The sequence below is a fragment of the Liolophura sinensis genome, chromosome 1, assembly GCF_032854445.1.
Source record: "Liolophura sinensis isolate JHLJ2023 chromosome 1, CUHK_Ljap_v2, whole genome shotgun sequence".
NCBI classification, from domain to species: domain Eukaryota; kingdom Metazoa; phylum Mollusca; class Polyplacophora; order Chitonida; family Chitonidae; genus Liolophura; species Liolophura sinensis.
Window position 1 is genome coordinate 71,029,754 of NC_088295.1, and position 17,861 is coordinate 71,047,614.

Below are 17,861 nucleotides of genomic sequence, written 5' to 3' on the forward strand. Positions count from 1 at the left end.
GATTTGTGTTACTGAGTAACTCATTGCAGAAAGTATGTTTTATGATTCATCAATTGGATAAATGTAATTACTATGAAATATTGTGTAAACCAAGTGGTTGTTTACCAGATCTGGACAGAGGCTCGCTCTGGTATTGGAGCTGTCAACTTTATCACTGGAATGGGAGGCTTCCTCCAAGCTGTGTACTTTGGCTATGGTGGGGTTCGTATTTACAATGAACACATGAGCTTTAACCCGCGTCTGCCCCCTATGACATCTGGGTTACGCCTGTTAGGGATGAACTACCTGGGGAACAGCCTGGATGTAGTGATACGTCACAACACTGTCAGCATCACGGTCACCCACAGCTCGCAGCTAGAGCCGCTCTATCTCAAGGTGCTCTCTACACAGGCAGTGTATGATCTGCAGCTGGGTGAGTAGTAATGCCTGCACTCTCAGGCAATTGTTCACCAACTAATTACACTGATACTGTGTGAAGTGTTGTACAGAAGGCAGATTAGTTTATGAAAAATCGTATAAACTTATATGTAATTTACAGTAAATCAGCCGGATTACAGTACAGCCGGATCCTCGCCAAATATCCTATACCTATCGTGGCCAGGCAGTCCATCGTGGATCAGGGTCCACGTATTATGGATGGGCCATCTGTTCACGGCTTGGCCATCATACACATAACGTGCTACTGCCCATGCTGTTTTGTTACAGACTTTACGGCAAATCCATCCTGTCCTCATGTTTTGATGAGTATTTTTGCCTGCTTGACAATTTCCCGTAATATTGGAGTGTATTGTACAAGTGTTTATAGCCTACTACTGGAGACTGTTGTGCACGCATACACCTTGTAAAGATTGGGAACATAGACAAATGATGCTGTGACGTCATCATTAGCTGCAGTAAATAATCTGCAGACATAAAAGTAATTACATTGTTGAAGAGTTTTCAAGTTAACTCGTCCCAAGAATATACTCATGTAGCAGTTATGTTGATGCCATAAAATCATGTAAACATAAAATCATATGCATACAGTAGAACATGATCCCACCATGGTGGTGCCATGATACATGCCCATTGTACACGTACAGTGGAACACAGTCCCACCACGGTGGCGCCATGATACATGCCCATCATACACGTACAGTGGAACATGATCCCACATGGCGGTGCCATGATACATGCCCATCATATGTGTACAGTGGAACATGATCCCACCGTGGTGGCGCCATGATACATGCCCATCATATGCGTACAGTAGAACATGATCCCACTGTGGTGGCGCCATGATACATGCCCATCATATGCGTACAGTAGAACATGATCCCACCATGGTGGCGCCATGATACATGCCCATCATACACATACAGTGGAACATGATCCCACTGTAGCGGTGCCATGATACATGCCCATCATACGCGTACAGTGGAACGTGATCCCACCATGGTGGCGCCATGATACATGCCCATCGTACGCGTACAGTGGAACATGATCCCACTGTGGCGGTGCCATGATACATGCCCATCATACGCGTACAGTGGAACGTGATCCCACTGTGGCGGTGCCATGATACATGCCCATCATACGCGTACAGTGGAACATGATCCCACTGTGGCGGTGCCATGATACATGCCCGTCATACGCATACAATGGAACATGATCCCACCATGGCGGTGCCATGATACATGCCCATCGTACGCGTACAGTGGAACATGATCCCACTGTGGCGGTGCCATGATACATGCCCATCATACACGTACAGTGGAACATGATCCCACCATATTGGCACCATGATACATTCCCATCATATGCGTACAGTGGAACATGATCCCACCACGGTTGCGCCATGATACATTCCCATCATATGCGCACAGTGGAACATGATCCCACCATGGTGGTGCCATGATACATGCCCATCGTACGCGTACAGTGGAACACGGTCCCACCGTGGTGGTGCCATGATACATGCCCATCATATGTGTACAGTAGAACATGATCCCACCATGGTGGCGCCATGATACATGCCCATCATATGCGTACAGTGGAACATGTTCGCACCATGGTGGCGGCATGATAATGCCCATCATACGCGTACAGTGGAACATGATCCCACCATGGTGATGCCATGATACATGCCCATCGTACGCGTACAGTGGAACACGATCCCACCATGGTGGCGCCATGATACATGCCCATCATATGCGTACAGTGGAACATGATCCCTCCATGGTGGCGCCAGGATACATGCCCATCGTACACGTACAGTGGAACATGATTCCACCATGGTGGCGCCATGACACATGCCCATCGTACGCGTACAGTGGAACATGATTCCACCATGGTGGCGCCACGATACATGCCCATCGTACACGTACAGTGGAACATGATCCCTCCATGGTGGCGCCACGATACATGCCCATCGTACACGTACAGTGGAACACAATCCCACCATGGTGGCGCCATGATACATGCCCATCGTACGCGTACAGTGGAACATGATTCCACCATGGTGGCGCCACGATACATGCCCATCGTACACGTACAGTGGAACATGATTCCACCATGGTGGCGCCACGATACATGCCCATCGTACACGTACAGTGGAACATGATCCCTCCATGGTGGCGCCACAATACATGCCCATCATACACGTACAGTGGAACATGATTCCACCATGGTGGCGCCATGACACATGCCCATCGTACGCGTACAGTGGAACACGATGCCACCATGGTGGCGCCACGATACATGCCCATCGTACACGTACAGTGGAACATGATCCCACCATGGTGGCGCCACGATGCATGCCCATCGTACGCGTACAGTGGAACATGATTCCACCATGGTGGCGCCATGATACATGCCCATCGTGCGCGTACAGTGGAACATGATCCCTCCATGGTGGCGCCATGATATATGCCCATCGTACACGTACAGTGGAACATGATCCCTCCATGGTGGTGCCATGATACATGCCCATCGTACACGTACAGTGGAACATGATTCCACCATGGTGGCGCCATGACACATGCCCATCGTACGTGTACAATGGAACATGATCCCACCATGGTGGCACCACGATGCATGCCCATCGTACGCGTACAGTGGAACATGATCCCACTATGGTGGCGCCATGATACATGGCCATCGTACGCGTACAGTGGAACATGATCCCACCACGGTGGCGCCATGACACATGCCCATCGTACGTGTACAATGGAACATGATCCGACCATGGTGGGCCCACCATACACTGACTGTGGAACCATGATGGGCGTAAGATATTTGGCTGGAATGTCGGCTGTACTGTAGCTCCAGAAGATTTAGTTGGTGAAAAACTTCAAGGAATTATTGGTGATTTAATGTCCTGTATTAAGACCTACTTGGAGGATGTTAAATGTATGATTCAGATATGTTCTTGAACATTTCACTATATTTTTATAGCTGAATGGTACAAATGCTTCATATAGACAATTACTAGATATACATCCCAGCTATGGTACCTTCCTTCCTCTTACTCCTATGTTACTGTACACTAATACGTGTATGGTTTGTCTTTGCAGATGTGGAGGTTGTGATAAAGAAAGAAGCTTTCACCATAGCATCCTACCATGTATCAGACTGCCCATATCCCCAGGGTAATTTATGAACTATTACCATTACAAAACTATTGCCTACAATACTGGCAGATGTATTGACATTGGGCTCGTAAGGTTTGTGGTATTCAGTAACTGGTTCTCAGGGAGCAAAGGAATGATCTTCACTGTGCTGGTTACATGTCTCAAGTCTCAAAATCTCAAAATCTTTATGTAAAATGTAGGGTGGATGCAGCAAGTGTCTGTGTGACCTTCATACCCAAGAGTTCCTGTTTCAGGTCTTTAAAGATATTAAAATTGGCATCCATAGTACTTTGTCACTGGACACTCAGCATAAATGAATAGAGCACATAGCAGATGACCCAGTGTCAATATATCATGAGGTGAGTGGGGCATCATGTCTGGTGTCTTCAGACTGCAGCTGGCCTACCAGTGTCAGCTTCATGTTCCAGGTATGTTGATACTATTGTAGTAAGACTGAAATATTGTTGATGTATTAACCTTGAAAGACAAAAAAAACAAATTGAAGCAAATTTATCCGTCCTCAGGTGTAGTGATATTGATTACTCATAATGTTGATGTGATTATCATGATGGATGATGGATGTCCAGTTCTTCTCACTCCTCAATAAATTTAACTAAGGAAGTTTTGTATGATATTTAGAATTAATCACATATTTATAGAGCCAGCCGTGTATTAAGACACTGGAAACAAACTGCCATGAACAATGTAAATATTGTAGATCCAGTGTGCCCAGCTGTGATTAGTCGCAGGGACTGGAGCTCTTCTATGATGGAGGACGCAGAGATGCTGGGGCACCCCGTGGGCAACGTGATAGTGTACCAGACATCAAGCAGGAACTGTTACAGCAGACAGTCATGTGGGAAGGAGGCCAAGTCACAGCTGGTATAGTTGCCAGAACCATGTTGTCTTGGACATATCACATTCTATCAACCTCAGTTGTCAATTGCTTCACAGGTCTCCCTGTTCAGTCCTGCAGTTTTTTTTAGGCATGCATAAAAAAAGACAAGAAAGATGGAAAAGACACACAAATACACAGAATTTGGAAAAAGACCATATTTAATTAATGAGGAAGGAATGAAAAATAATCATACTATTAAAGCACATGTACATCAATATGATTGAGTTTTTAGGTTACTCATAACCCTTTTGAAGAGATATCCTCAAGATCTGATTTATTCATTGCAGAATTCTGAAGGGCATGTTAAATATAACTTCCTCATTGGTGAAGATGGTAGCATATTTGAAGGACGGGGATGGAAGTTGGCTGGAGATCATTCAGAAGATTTCAATACCAAATCAATAGGTCAGCAGTGGTCTGCTATTTCTGATGTTTTATTTTGACTTTTTCTCATGGGGATGTATATTACACACCTATTGGCAGGTTTTTAGGTTTTATCTTGGCCACTATGTAGCTTTTTTGGATTTCATCACATGCATTGGTCCTTCTTGTGCAATGTGAAATTGGCATGAGTAAAGCTTATGTGGTAACTAAAATATTTGAGCTTATCAAAACAAAATGTTCACAATATGTCAAAAGAGACACCATACCATTGAACATCGAAATATTCATTGTACACGATCTCATATCTAATACATGACATTTACACGTACTTGACTGGTGTTGAATGTCCTGCTGAAGAATACTCGTATGACAACTGTAATTCAGCCTGTTTGCAAGATGTTTATTCAAGCATATTCTGATGGTATTATTCTGTGTTCACTGATAAAAATATACTTTTTGTGAAGCCATGAAATCGGTCAATCCAACCAATGTAGTTTTTTCTCCAAAATCAAGTTAAAAACATAGATAAATTGCAGTGAAAGTTGTAATTTCATATGGAAAAAAGTTGAAAAATTACGGTAGGAGACAGCCAGGCTGTAGCGTGGGGAGTAAGCCACCACCCAGACAAAACTACATGTATATTACTAGTATATGGGGTAGGGACAAGATGCAGACTATGCTGTACAATTTTCATTGAGTTACCTGTACTTCAGCGGGACTTGTTTGATTTCAGCTATTGCACTGCTAGGTAATTTTACAACTGCTGGACCAAGCAAACGGGGGATGTCAGCTGTGAAACTATTAATAAAGTGTGGAATGGAAATGTAAGTGCAGTGCTGTAACATTTGCTGTCACATTCTCTCAGGTAAATGTACATAGTTTGAATAGAAAGCTTGTAAAACATAAAACATTTGCAATGCTTCTGATCTGAAATCTCAAAGAGACAAGATCTCTGATGTGTTTCAGTTATAATAAGATAATTCAAACAGTCTTTTTCTGTGGTGACAGATAGGTAGAAGAGATAGGGGTGATGTAATGGATGTGGTGACAGATAGGTAGAGAGATAGGGGTGATGTAATGGATGCACCTGCAGCATTCCAGTTTCCCATGGATCATTTCACATAATAGCATTTTACATTTATGCGTGTTATGTCATGTCTGCTCAGCTTACTTGTTAGATTTGGTTAATTTTGCTTTTAGTGGGAAGATCAATGAGACGTACAGTTTGATGGGAGAGAAGCAGATCCGAGCTGGTACCTGTGACACCTGTCCTGCTGACAGACTGCTGTGTGAACTGATGAAGTCTCACAGATGGGTACGTCTCTCTTGCCCAATCTCTGCTATTATTAGCAGACTCTCTACTGATGGTTACTGTCTCTATTATTAGCAGACTCTCTACTGATGGTTATTGTCCCTATTATTACCAGACTCTCTACTCATGGTTATTGTCTCTATTATTAGCGGACTCTCTACTGATGGTTACTGTCTCCATTATTAGCAGACTCTCTACTAATGGTCATTGTCCCTATTATTACCAGACTCTCCACTGATGGTTGTTGTCTCTATTATTAGCAGACTCTCTACTGATGGTTACTGTCTCTATTATTAACAGACTCTCCACTGATGGTTATTCTCTCTATTATTAATAGACTCTCCACTGATGGTTACTGTCTCTATTATTAGCAGACTCTTTACTGATGGTTACTGTCTCTGTTATTAGCAGACTCTCTACTGATGGTTATTGTCTCTATTATTGGTGTACTCTCTACTCATGGTTATTGTCTCTATTATTAGCAGACTCTCTACTGATGGTTATTGTCTCTATTATTAGTGGACTCTATACTCATGGTTATTGTCTCTATTATTAGCGGAATCTCTACTCATGGTTATTGTCTCTGATATTAGTAGACTCTATACTGATGGTTATTGTCGCTATTATAAGCGGACTGGTTACTGTCAACAGCTAATCCTCAATAATGCTTGACCAATGAATTTAATCCAGTTGTTGCTGGTTCAGCTGCACCCAAAAGTCGGGGTGCTTGTTGGGTATCTTGCAAAAGGGCTATGGTTTACTCCCGCAGACCGGTTTCTTCCGCCATAAACTTGGTAATCGTCAGAAGTGAATAAACGAGTACAACGTTATCCTCAATAACATATTTCCTACTGGTAATATTGGGGAAACATTGAAAATGGGAATTAAAAAGCATTGAACTACATAATTTTCACCTTGAAAATCAAATTTTGTGGACCTTAATTTTACCATTTGGGCTGTGTTATGTACTTACAGTTATGTTTGAAGCAGATACAAAATAACTGATTTTCTCTCTTGTGTTTCTCTCCTCACAGCACAATTACCAGGCAGGTGGGTCATTCAAAGCCCCATGCTGTATGGAGGTGTGTGGGGAAGACAAGAAAACCACCCCCAAGCCTACATCCAAGCCGAGCTCTGTCTCCACCCCACTGTTTACACGGACTCATACCCTGGTCATCCTTACAGCACTTATTACTGGACTGCTCTTATAGTAGATAATATAGTCTATACATGTAATACACAGATCTGTCATGTAATTCACAGATCTGTCATGTAATTCACAGATCCGTCATGTAATACACAGATCTGTCATGTAATTCACAGATCTGACATGTAATACCCAGATCTATACACCTAATAAACGGATCTGTCATGTAATTCACAGATCCGTCATGTAATACACAGATCTGACATGTACATATACCTATGTTCATGTTTATGTGACAACCGAGCCATTAATCAAAGGTTTGCATTTTTTTTCTTTGAGGAGACATTATCACCAAGGAGTATTACCTAGTTTCTGTTATCAATTCCGTGGAGGAGTATGATGTAATTTTGTCAACATTTCTGCTGATATTTATATAAACTTTCAAGTTTACTGAAACAATGAAGACTTGACATTTTCTTCTTATATGTAATTACTAGGTCACAGAGTGCAAGTTAGACTTCCTCAATATAATCTGTACATGTAATACCCAGATCTATACACCTAATAAACAGATCTGTCATGTACTACACCGATCTGACATGTAATACACAGCTCTGACATGTAATACCCAGATCTATACACCTAATAAACAGATCTGTCATGTACTACACCGATCTGACATGTAATACACAGCTCTGACATGTAATACCCAGATCTATACACCTAATAAACAGATCTGTCATATACTACACCGATCTGACATGTAATACACAGCTCTGACATGTAATACCCAGATCTATACACCTAATAAACAGATCTGTCATGTACTACACCGATCTGACATGTAATACACAGATCTGACATGTAATACCCAGATCTATACACCTAATAAACAGATCTGTCATGTACTACACCGATCTGACATGTAATACACAGCTCTGACATGTAATACCCAGATCTATACACCTAATAAACAGATCTGTCATGTACTACACCGATCTGACATGTAATACACAGCTCTGACATGTAATACCCAGATCTATACACCTAATAAACAGATCTGTCATGTACTACACCGATCTGACATGTAATACACAGCTCTGACATGTAATACCCAGATCTATACACCTAATAAACAGATCTGTCATATACTACACCGATCTGACATGTAATACACCGATCTGACATGTAATACACAGATCTGACATGTACATATGTTCATGTTTATGTGACAACCGAGCCATTAATCAAAGGTTTGTATTTTCTTTCTTTGAGGAGACATTATCACCAAGGAGTATTACCTAGTTTCTGTTATCCATTAGTTCTGGGCAGCATGGCCATTCTTGTGGCGTAACTCTCTGAAGGCTGCTGTTATTGTATTATAAATATGACTGCTGTTCTGTGTGAACCTCACACAGGATCGAGATGGGGCAGCCTTCAACTTTGTCAATATCAAGTCTGTTGACAGTCAGCAATTAGAGAGATGTACAGGTAGATGTCTTCACACAAGGTTTATGAGGCATTCTAACCCTGTGCTTTTGTACTGAGTACTGATGTCATAACATCTGTAATAGCCAGTTACAGTACAAAACTCCTACTGAAAAGAACACGATCCTCATTGTGAAAGTGAACACTATGTAACAAAATCATGCCAAAATATTTCCTAAGTTGCCATTCAGATATACAAAGAATGATCTCAATTGATATGACCCTTTAAGATGATCATCGAGTCAACGAATATAACCTAAGCTTCATCTGTCGTGTAAATTTAACATCTGTCTGTTACATCGTGTAAATTTAACAAAATTTATATCAAAAATAAATGCATGCGAGGTAGTGAGTCAGTGTATTGTGAAGCCCATACCACTTTATATTTTTATGTACCATGGACAGGTACATAAGTAAACATACATTTTTTTATCAGATTTCACCAATGAAATATAATTCAACAAATATAGGCTGTTTATGTTTTATTGAGAAAACAATAAAAGAAAATTCAATATTATCTGATATTTTGTATAAATATGACATTTTATCCAAGATCAAGGATTTTTGAAAATGTTAATTAAATTTGATGCTGTTTATATTTACACTAACTGTATGTGTGATATCAATGGGCTGGACAAAGCAATCCAAATTTATGACAAAAAAAGGCATACAATTGATTCCCTGAATCAGACACACATGGCCCCCTCTAAATATGGAGATTCTCAGCGAGTAAATTTGAATGAATCCGACTCCCTTCTGGATAAGACCGTTTAGAAGTGCGGGTGACTTATTTCATGTTTGACTAAGTGTAGGTGACTGACATCACACTTGCTTTGTATCCAGTTATTAATCCCTTGTTCTGTGCCCAGTCATCAGTGTTGCACTCTGTGTCCAGTCATCAATCCCTTGTTCTGGATCCAATCATCCATGCCTTGTTCTGTGTCCAGTCAGCAATCCCTTGTTCTGTATCCGGTCATCAATCCCTTGTTATGTGTCCAGTCATCCGTCCATGCTCTGTATCCAGTCATCAATCACTTGTTCTGTATCTAGTCACCAGTCCCTTTGTTTTGGGTCCAATCATTAATCCCTTCTTCTGTGTCCAGTCATCGGTCTCTTGCTCTATATCCAGTCATCAATCCTTTGCTCTGGGTCCAGCCTTCGGTTCCCAGTCCCTTGCTCTTTATCCAGACATCAATCGCTTGCTCTGTATCCAGTCGCCAATCCATTGCTTTATATCCAGGCACCAACTTGTTCCTCTGCATACGGTCAGCAATCCATTGTTCTGTAACTGGTTGCATATCCCTTGTTCTCTATCCAGCCGCCAGCCCCTTGATCTGTATCCAGTGACCAATCCTTTTTCAATCTCTTACCTAGCCGCAAAGCCTTGGTGTCAAGCGACACCTAGCTTATGAAGCGTGCCTTCCTACATAGCGGAGTCCCAGGTTAAACGCCAGGAATACATGTTAACCGTCTAGACCACCCCACCAACAGGCGATTTAGTGCCTGACTGAGGACGCTGGTTCGAAACCCACAGTGGTCTTAGCCAATTTTCAGCAGTAGAATCTGTGCTATATTCAGAAAGTGTAATCCCTATTAACGATAATACTGTGAAGAGTATTCAGTTTTTTTTTGTCCTGATGGCGTTATCGATAAAGGCTTTTCGACCTCAGTGAAGGGAAGCTGTGGCCACTGAGCCGACTGTATGTGAGGACATCTGCCGGCCTCAATCTGCCGTCCCGCGCTGCAGCATCCACTTTTCCCGCCCCACACAGTTGTTCAGGCTCATGGAGCTCCGCCCTGACAGACCCTCCAGTCTCCCTGCTTTTCTTCCCCCCTGTATACTTACTTAAAGACGAGAACCTGGCTCTAACGCCAGTGAATACAGGTTTGGTGGCGGGCTCTGGTAGTACGGGGCTCTTGCATTGGACCGGCCTCGGCAGGCTCCTCACAGGTGAGCCTCTGAGACTGGAATGCTGTACCGGTATTAATTTCTTGGTGGTGGGATTTGAGATTGACTCAATACTAGTATTTATAGCAGATTTGAGTTCTAGCTTTCGCAAGAGTTCGTTGTAACTGCGGATGTTTCTGCGCTTTCTTTCAGCCGGAATGTTGGAACCTGACAGAACAAATACTTGTCTCTGGCGTACAGGAGGAACTGTGAAAAAAGCGAACACTCGTGTATTTGATACAGAATTGTTATTTTGACGTGTAATTTTTTTTCTGTGTGCAATACACAAAACGTTAGCGAGAATGTTGATAACAAAAATACATTTTCTGATATTCAAAGCGTAAGGTGCAGAGCGCGGAAACTATTGCACCATCACGGTGCAACGTTTGAATTTCATCTCGATACCAAGACTACAACTGATTAAGAAAAGGTGTAAAGAGCAAATTTAATATGGACATACAGTCGGGTAACAAAAATGTATTCACCGATGATGGTATCAATACTTCATATATAAAGTGAGCAAAATGTAGAAAACAAGCCTTGGAAAGATGAGCAGATGTATGTGCAGTGTCTTAAGGAAAGAAAAATAAGGCAAATACAAAATGCCAACAAATTCCGATGAGACACTCGTCAGCTGAATATAGGAAACAAATCTTACTGGTAGATATTTGAGGCTAACAGTTAAATAACAAATAAACAGCACAGATAAATCTCTTGGGATGTTTATGGCGGCTTGAAATTCAGACGTGAATACATACATGGATAACATGATGTTGATGGACATGGCAATCAAAGCCGTTCAAGTGTTTACAGGGAAGCGGTGAATATGCTTGTCACTATGAAGCCCTGGTTGTCGGCCTTGCGGTAATGAGATGCTCGTATCTCAAGGGTCTAATCAGGATCAGGTGTAGCTGATACGACAGAAGGTGATGGCGATGTACCCTACCACAAATGATCATGAACCAGATGGAATATGTTTTAGCATAACGTGAACCATCAGTAGAATTATTTAAAGATTACTATAGAAAGTCTGACCCGACTTGTTTGAGAGAAGAATAACATCATATTTGTGAGAAAAAATAGAAAAATTCATATTTTTATAAAATTGGAAATGGAATTTCATTAAGCGATTCATGTCAACTAATATTTCCTTACCACGTCCCATTTCAGTGGAAATACGTCTTACATAAAGATAAATACAATTTAACTGAATGACTCACTCAGGGTAAATCTGGCATGTTATACGTGTGGCATTTCGTTTAGATACCTTACCTTTTGGATAGCTCGGCCCTTTCCGGCAATTCTCAGGATAGACAATACTCTGAAGCTCTTTTTTTATTTCCAAACGGTTTAGACTGATTTGCACGGATGCCTTTCGTTTTTTCTTCTCGATAGAATTCAGCTTTTGTTGCAGTTCGTGTTCGGCCAAAAAATTCTTTGTTATCACCCGACAAAGTCGGTCCGATGTCGGGTAACCAGATGCCATCACCTAACAAACACGTTTGAAAGTGTCAAATTTTACCTGTGTATAGAAAGCTTACACTCGTTACGAACTAAACATGCTTCCAGTTTTAGCGTGTAATTTATGTCACATGCTGCAAGGCATATTGGATTGGGTACACACAATGTAGATTTATATTGTTTACGTAATGGATTGTTTCGTATGAATACAACCATTGGATGTATGTACATGTGGGACAGACAGTTTATGGTGCCTATCCTTCCGCATATGGGGTCGAGTAAACACTGCAGAGAACAGCACGCTATATACTACTCGTAAAATATGGGGTTTAAATAGAGGGTAATAAAGGTGTAAATTTATGCCCGACCTCAAATCCCCTCTGTGCACAAAATGTGATATACTGTCTCGTCTATAAACCACAATACAAACACGTACCTAAGCTATACTGTGATCTTGTCGTCAAGGTCCCGTTCCTCACTGATTTTAACTAAGCGCACTAACGTCGTCATCCTAGCTATAGCTGTCCTCGGGGAGTACACGTCTTACAGGCGTGAATAGGTCTGTACCTGTGCATATCAAACCACCTACAATATGATTCATGTCGCGATTGATTCAAAAATATCTTTCCGATGCATATGGTGATTGTGACATATAGGTATTTCTTATTATTTTTGTTTGGTTTTATATACAAACTATTTATATGGTATCACAGAGTATATTATATCTTTGACAAAAATTACCTAAGTGAATTCCATATGAAGACTTAAGACGCCAGCCTGAAGTTGTTTACTGTGAGACTGGGAAAGGTGAACATTGTTTTGCACGATGTATGGAATGGCTTTACCTATTCACAGCTACACTGCGGTCGTTTTTCCCGTGGCACGTATATTCATTGTCACGCTCGATATCCGCGATGCAGATTGATAGCTGCTAGGTCAGTTTCAGCAATATGTATACATCAATCAAAGACACGATGAACAGATGAGGGATGTAACGGATTTGTATTCGTGGGCAAATGTGGCAATCAAGGAAGATAACACTCTATGATATTTCTAATTAAATGCCAACTTGGCGATCGCTGCAACCCCTTGTATACTGAAAAAAAAAACAAAGAAAGAAAGAAAACCAGTATGTCGGGTGAGTGATGCTAGAATGCATTCTGTTATAACATAATTCTGTGTATTATTGAAGGAAATATCAAAATAGAAAATCTGTGCTATATAACAATAAAACAATACACTCGATGTCATCACTCAACAGACTTTCTAGTTTGTTGAACACATAGAGATAGACTACATATCTGTACACTAAATATGTGTCATGTATAATGCTGTCACTTAAAATGCAAACTATAACTTAATTTCCCTTTGTATGTAACAATAGCTGGCTTTCCACCTATATGATCTGCATATCTACACACCACATGCGTTAAAGTTAGTCAGTAACTTGCCAAAGGGCAATGGTTTACTCCGGAGTGGTTCCCTACCACCCGTAAAACTGACCGCCATCGTGTAAGTGAAAAATTCTTGAACATGGCGTTAAGCAACCATCAATTAGATAAATAAGCTGTATTGGCCAATGTTTTTGGATTAGAGGTAATGTGAAGGGTCACATGAATTTACAGTCTGCTCCGGGAACCCAACGATGGCGTTTTAGCGCAATAGCAATGTTCACAAGTCTCACACGTTGTTCCAGAGTACCTAGTAAGCATATGCTTTACATCGTCGTTGTGGTTAATGTCCAGAATTTATACTAGTTTTTTTCTTCTTAATTGTTACAGGCGCCTGATACGGAGACTTCTTTTAGCATCTGGTAAATCTATGCGTCGGAACCATTCGTGTAACAGTCGTCAACCAAAATGTTTACTGCTGAATAATGCAGAATATACGATTAGAATAGTTAAGAATAAATTCCTTAATTTAGTTGCGCGCCGGATTTGCTTTGCCTTTATGTATTTTTTATTTCGGTAATTTATCAATGAAGCAAGGTGTATCAGCTCTCACGCACGCACTCTCTTCTTGCTCCTGTGGATTTAATCAAGAGAGTTTGACATCAAGTTCAGTTGATATATACCAGTGGGACAGTTTAATGGGGGAATAAGAGAAATGACTTTCTACACGAGGTCAGGAGATAACGTTTGGTGACTGCTTGTCGAGGTCAGCCATTACTGATACACGCATTCGTATAATCAGCTTGTCTTTAACAAAGCAGGCGGGGATTCTAATGAATTAAACATGTAACGATTCGGAATTCATGGCCGACTGTCACTGACATTCGTCTGGAAGGTGTTACAGTGTATACTAGGCCACACTTTGAGCTGTTCGTTGAGTTGTTGATAGCACGGACAAGGGATTGGACAATTCTAAATGTGTTTATACTGGGCTAGTTGTTCAAATCCATTCTTGATTTTTGTGAACCCGAGACAAAGGGTTATATGACATTGTCATGGCTGACAGTCTATATACCTCAGAGCGATTGTGCAAGGTGATCACACAGAATTTCAGAGAGGATATCGAACTGAAACAAAGACTGAGAGCACTTGAAGGAAAAAGACGTCAGGCTTTGGTGCGGATTATTCTGAAAACTCTAGAAATCGAGAGAGATATCGGACCCTTGCTACTTCCGGGTGTGTCAAAGTCTGCTATCCGTGCTTATCGCCGTAAGTTTCACACAAATTTTGATATGGCCGTACGTGTTGTCCAGTGCTGTTGTTCACTTTACATGTATGCTATCCACTCGGTTTTGACGACGGTGGTATAGAGATTTCAATGTTCCCAGATATGGGCGTACCTGTTGTTCATTTTACCTGTACATTATTTACTGGATTACAATAATCGCGATGGTAGAAATTTCAATGCTCTGATATGAGCGTGCATGTTGTTCACTTTACGTGTACTTTGTCCACTTTATTGTACTAGTCACGATCGTAGAGATTAAAGAACCGGACATGCCCCATCACTACAAGCTTAGGGATGCTTGATCCCATGGATTGCCATTATCGGAAATGTTCTAACAGAAGGGAGCGTTAAATTTCATGTTTCCCCTACGGCTGCTCTTTCCACGTTACAAGTCTATTCATCTGAATAGGCTCATGTCTTTAGGATTCAAGAGATTTGTCCCAAATATTACAACAATAGTGACTTACTTCAGCATTAGATTTAACATATTTGTAAACGGTTGAAAAAACATTTTCAGTTGAGATCATGAATTTTCAGACAGTCAGAAACCCAGCATTGTGTCCTTCCTATATAAATAAAATCATCTCATGAGCACTGTTCATACAAACCATGTAAAAGGCCATCCCTTTGAGTTGCAAAATGCATGATTCCGTCGTGAGAATTCGACTGCAGGTCAATGCAAGACATTTTGGTCCAGTTGTAGGAACTTTTCCTCGTTCTGTGTATACACTAATTACAGCCATATTCACCTGTTGTTACAGGGTATAACAAAAGACCAGCAGACCACTCGAGTTCATCTGGCGACAGTAAAAAAATTGTGGACAGACGAGCTATCAACGAGAAAAGTTACCAGGAGCTGATCGAATACAGGTTCGCCCAAATCAGGGCAAATACGAACAACGATCCCGACAGCGTTACCTTCCTTAGAACCCGCTCTGCGTTCAACTCACTACGACTACCAGACATCTACAGCGCCAAAAGAATGACAGAGAGCTCAGAAAAACAGCCTATACCGGAGATGACCAGGGGCTCACAGAAGTTCATCTTGGCAGTAGCCTCACGGTCTGGTCAACCACGGAGAGCACCACAGACCGGATGTACTTCGTCTGGGTTCACTAACGGGCGTCCGACCACTGTAGACTTCACACGAAAACTAAATTGACTCCTTTTTCTTTGGTTGTAAACATGTAAATCGATTCCTCCAAGTTACTAGTATAGCGCATGCATGACGTCCAGTGACGTCTTCTATATCCTTTTCTGGCACGTTTGTCATTGGTTAGAAAGTGTCAGTTACACATGAAAGCAGTATTGTTTAATTGTCGTGATGTACATTGACGTGGTATCTCAACCGTTGGCTTTCTACAAATACCATTAATTGTCTAATTTTCATGAGATATCATTCACATTGAATAAACACCAGTATCGAAATCAACTCATGTCTTAAAATTTCTTTATTTACTCCACTTTATTTATTTTCCTTTGTTTCGTTAGGATTTTTTTTTCTTAAATTAACTTTAAACGTGCATATTTGACAGCAATTTGTGGAAGGTGAAGAGATTCAGTGAGCGAGTAGAATACATGTGCGATGTAATCCTATACTGCGATCTGGATCTAGCGGGCAACCTGTTCTCTTTCAGTCGCTAGGACAGGCTCGGTGTGGATGTAGTCCACGCCTTGAACAGGGAATTTGAGGATTTCCACGCCCTTACCTCTCATGCGGGCCCTAGGGATTTGTAAAACACAATCAACGACGCTTTGATGGCAGTTTGTACAAGAGTTAACGTTCGCTAATGACCAATTCTCCTCCATTTATTATGGTGCGCACGTCACATATAAGATACTTCGCCAGTAACTTGCCACAGGTTCACGTAGGTGGACACAGACCCCTATTAGAACTCCCGTTTTTCGGGAACGAATGTAGTTCTGTGTTTGTTTTTTTAGGGTGTAAAGTCTTTGCTGCCAGCCTGCCGTTTTGGGTGTACGGGCGCATGCTTGGTATCAAAATGATGAAAATTGTCTAAGCTTTGGGCAGGTATGAGTTTTAATGATGAAGGTGGTGACGAGGCTGCGAGTGACGTCCCCTGGGCGTTGCTAGACACCCCTCCCAGCTGCCGGCATAGAAAGGTCCAGAATTTGACGGTAAACCTATGTCATGAGTTTATGCCTTCTTTCTCATAGGCTGGACCAGGTATGCACCAAAGCTTTTTGGCCACGGAATGTTTGGGACTGAGCTACAGTGGTAACGTTAACATTGTCGCTTGTGGGAAATTAATGGGGGCCTGTGGCCTGGCGATTTAACCAGGGCGTTCCGGTTTTGGCCATCCACAAAACTGAAGGGAAAGGTTCATGATCAACAATGAAATAAAGGAGTAAAATAACATGATATTGATTGCGTCATATAAGAAGTTTAACAGGCTGCTGGTCATATGTAATGACAAACATATGGTACCCATATCCACCATCAGAACACATTAACAAGTGATTCTCTCAAGTATACATCTAGCAAATACAAACGTAAATTTGCTGGATTGACAATACGTGTGAAAGAGTTGGATTAACAGGTTACGTGGTTATGCCCCTTTATTCGGTCATCAAGAGTTATCGCCCATGAGTCCGACTGTCAAAGGATTTGACAGGTGCGACACTGCCGATAACAAGTTGGATAGTGTGGGTTGAATTTCGAGTTCATATGAAACATTGATGTTTGCTTTGACGTTTTAAAGAACACGGGGAAGTAATTGCAGCTTCTAGAGGTTAATGGAAAAGGAAAATGAGCGCTGCTATGAAAGGCTAAACTCGAACCGATTTCTCCGTAATTTTTACAGTTTGCGTGTATTAGTCAGGGCCCGATTGTCGTTACTTGACTTCATGCATATGCCGGTACCATATTTTACATTATTGATTTGAACAATACACCAAGATGCTTCGGATTT

The 17,861-nt window shown here is 41.5% G+C and overlaps 2 protein-coding genes across 2 annotated transcripts in view; both read left to right on the forward strand.

Annotated features, from left to right (window-relative positions):
• LOC135482416 (uncharacterized) overlaps positions 1 to 7,546 on the forward strand; it is a 38,977-nt gene extending 31,431 nt beyond the window's left edge. Inside the window, exons 41-47 of the mRNA XM_064762386.1 lie at positions 109 to 412; positions 3,555 to 3,629; positions 4,330 to 4,493; positions 4,797 to 4,914; positions 5,627 to 5,717; positions 6,094 to 6,208; positions 7,240 to 7,546. Of these exons, the coding sequence (XP_064618456.1) occupies positions 109 to 412; positions 3,555 to 3,629; positions 4,330 to 4,493; positions 4,797 to 4,914; positions 5,627 to 5,717; positions 6,094 to 6,208; positions 7,240 to 7,416 (1,044 nt within the window). The 3' untranslated portion in view covers positions 7,417 to 7,546. The remainder of the gene's footprint in view (positions 1 to 108; positions 413 to 3,554; positions 3,630 to 4,329; positions 4,494 to 4,796; positions 4,915 to 5,626; positions 5,718 to 6,093; positions 6,209 to 7,239) is intronic.
• Positions 7,547 to 14,450: 6,904 nt separating this feature from the next.
• On the forward strand, positions 14,451 to 16,343 carry LOC135462063 (uncharacterized). The gene is made up of 2 exons (XM_064739412.1): positions 14,451 to 14,909; positions 15,690 to 16,343. Exons 1-2 carry the CDS (start codon positions 14,696 to 14,698, stop codon positions 16,088 to 16,090), a joined length of 615 nt encoding a protein of 204 aa, XP_064595482.1. The 5' UTR covers positions 14,451 to 14,695; the 3' UTR covers positions 16,091 to 16,343.
• Positions 16,344 to 17,861: the final 1,518 nt, after the last annotated feature.

What these genes read in the sequence shown, in the direction of transcription:
- LOC135462063 (XM_064739412.1), top strand. Translation starts at nt 14,696, where the DNA reads ATGGCTGACAGTCTATATACCTCAGAGCGATTGTGCAAGGTGATCACA. An exon ending in TGCTATCCGTGCTTATCGCC is followed by an intron (nt 14,910 to 15,689) that starts GTAAGTTTCACA and finishes CTGTTGTTACAG; the next exon opens with GGTATAACAAAAGACCAGCA.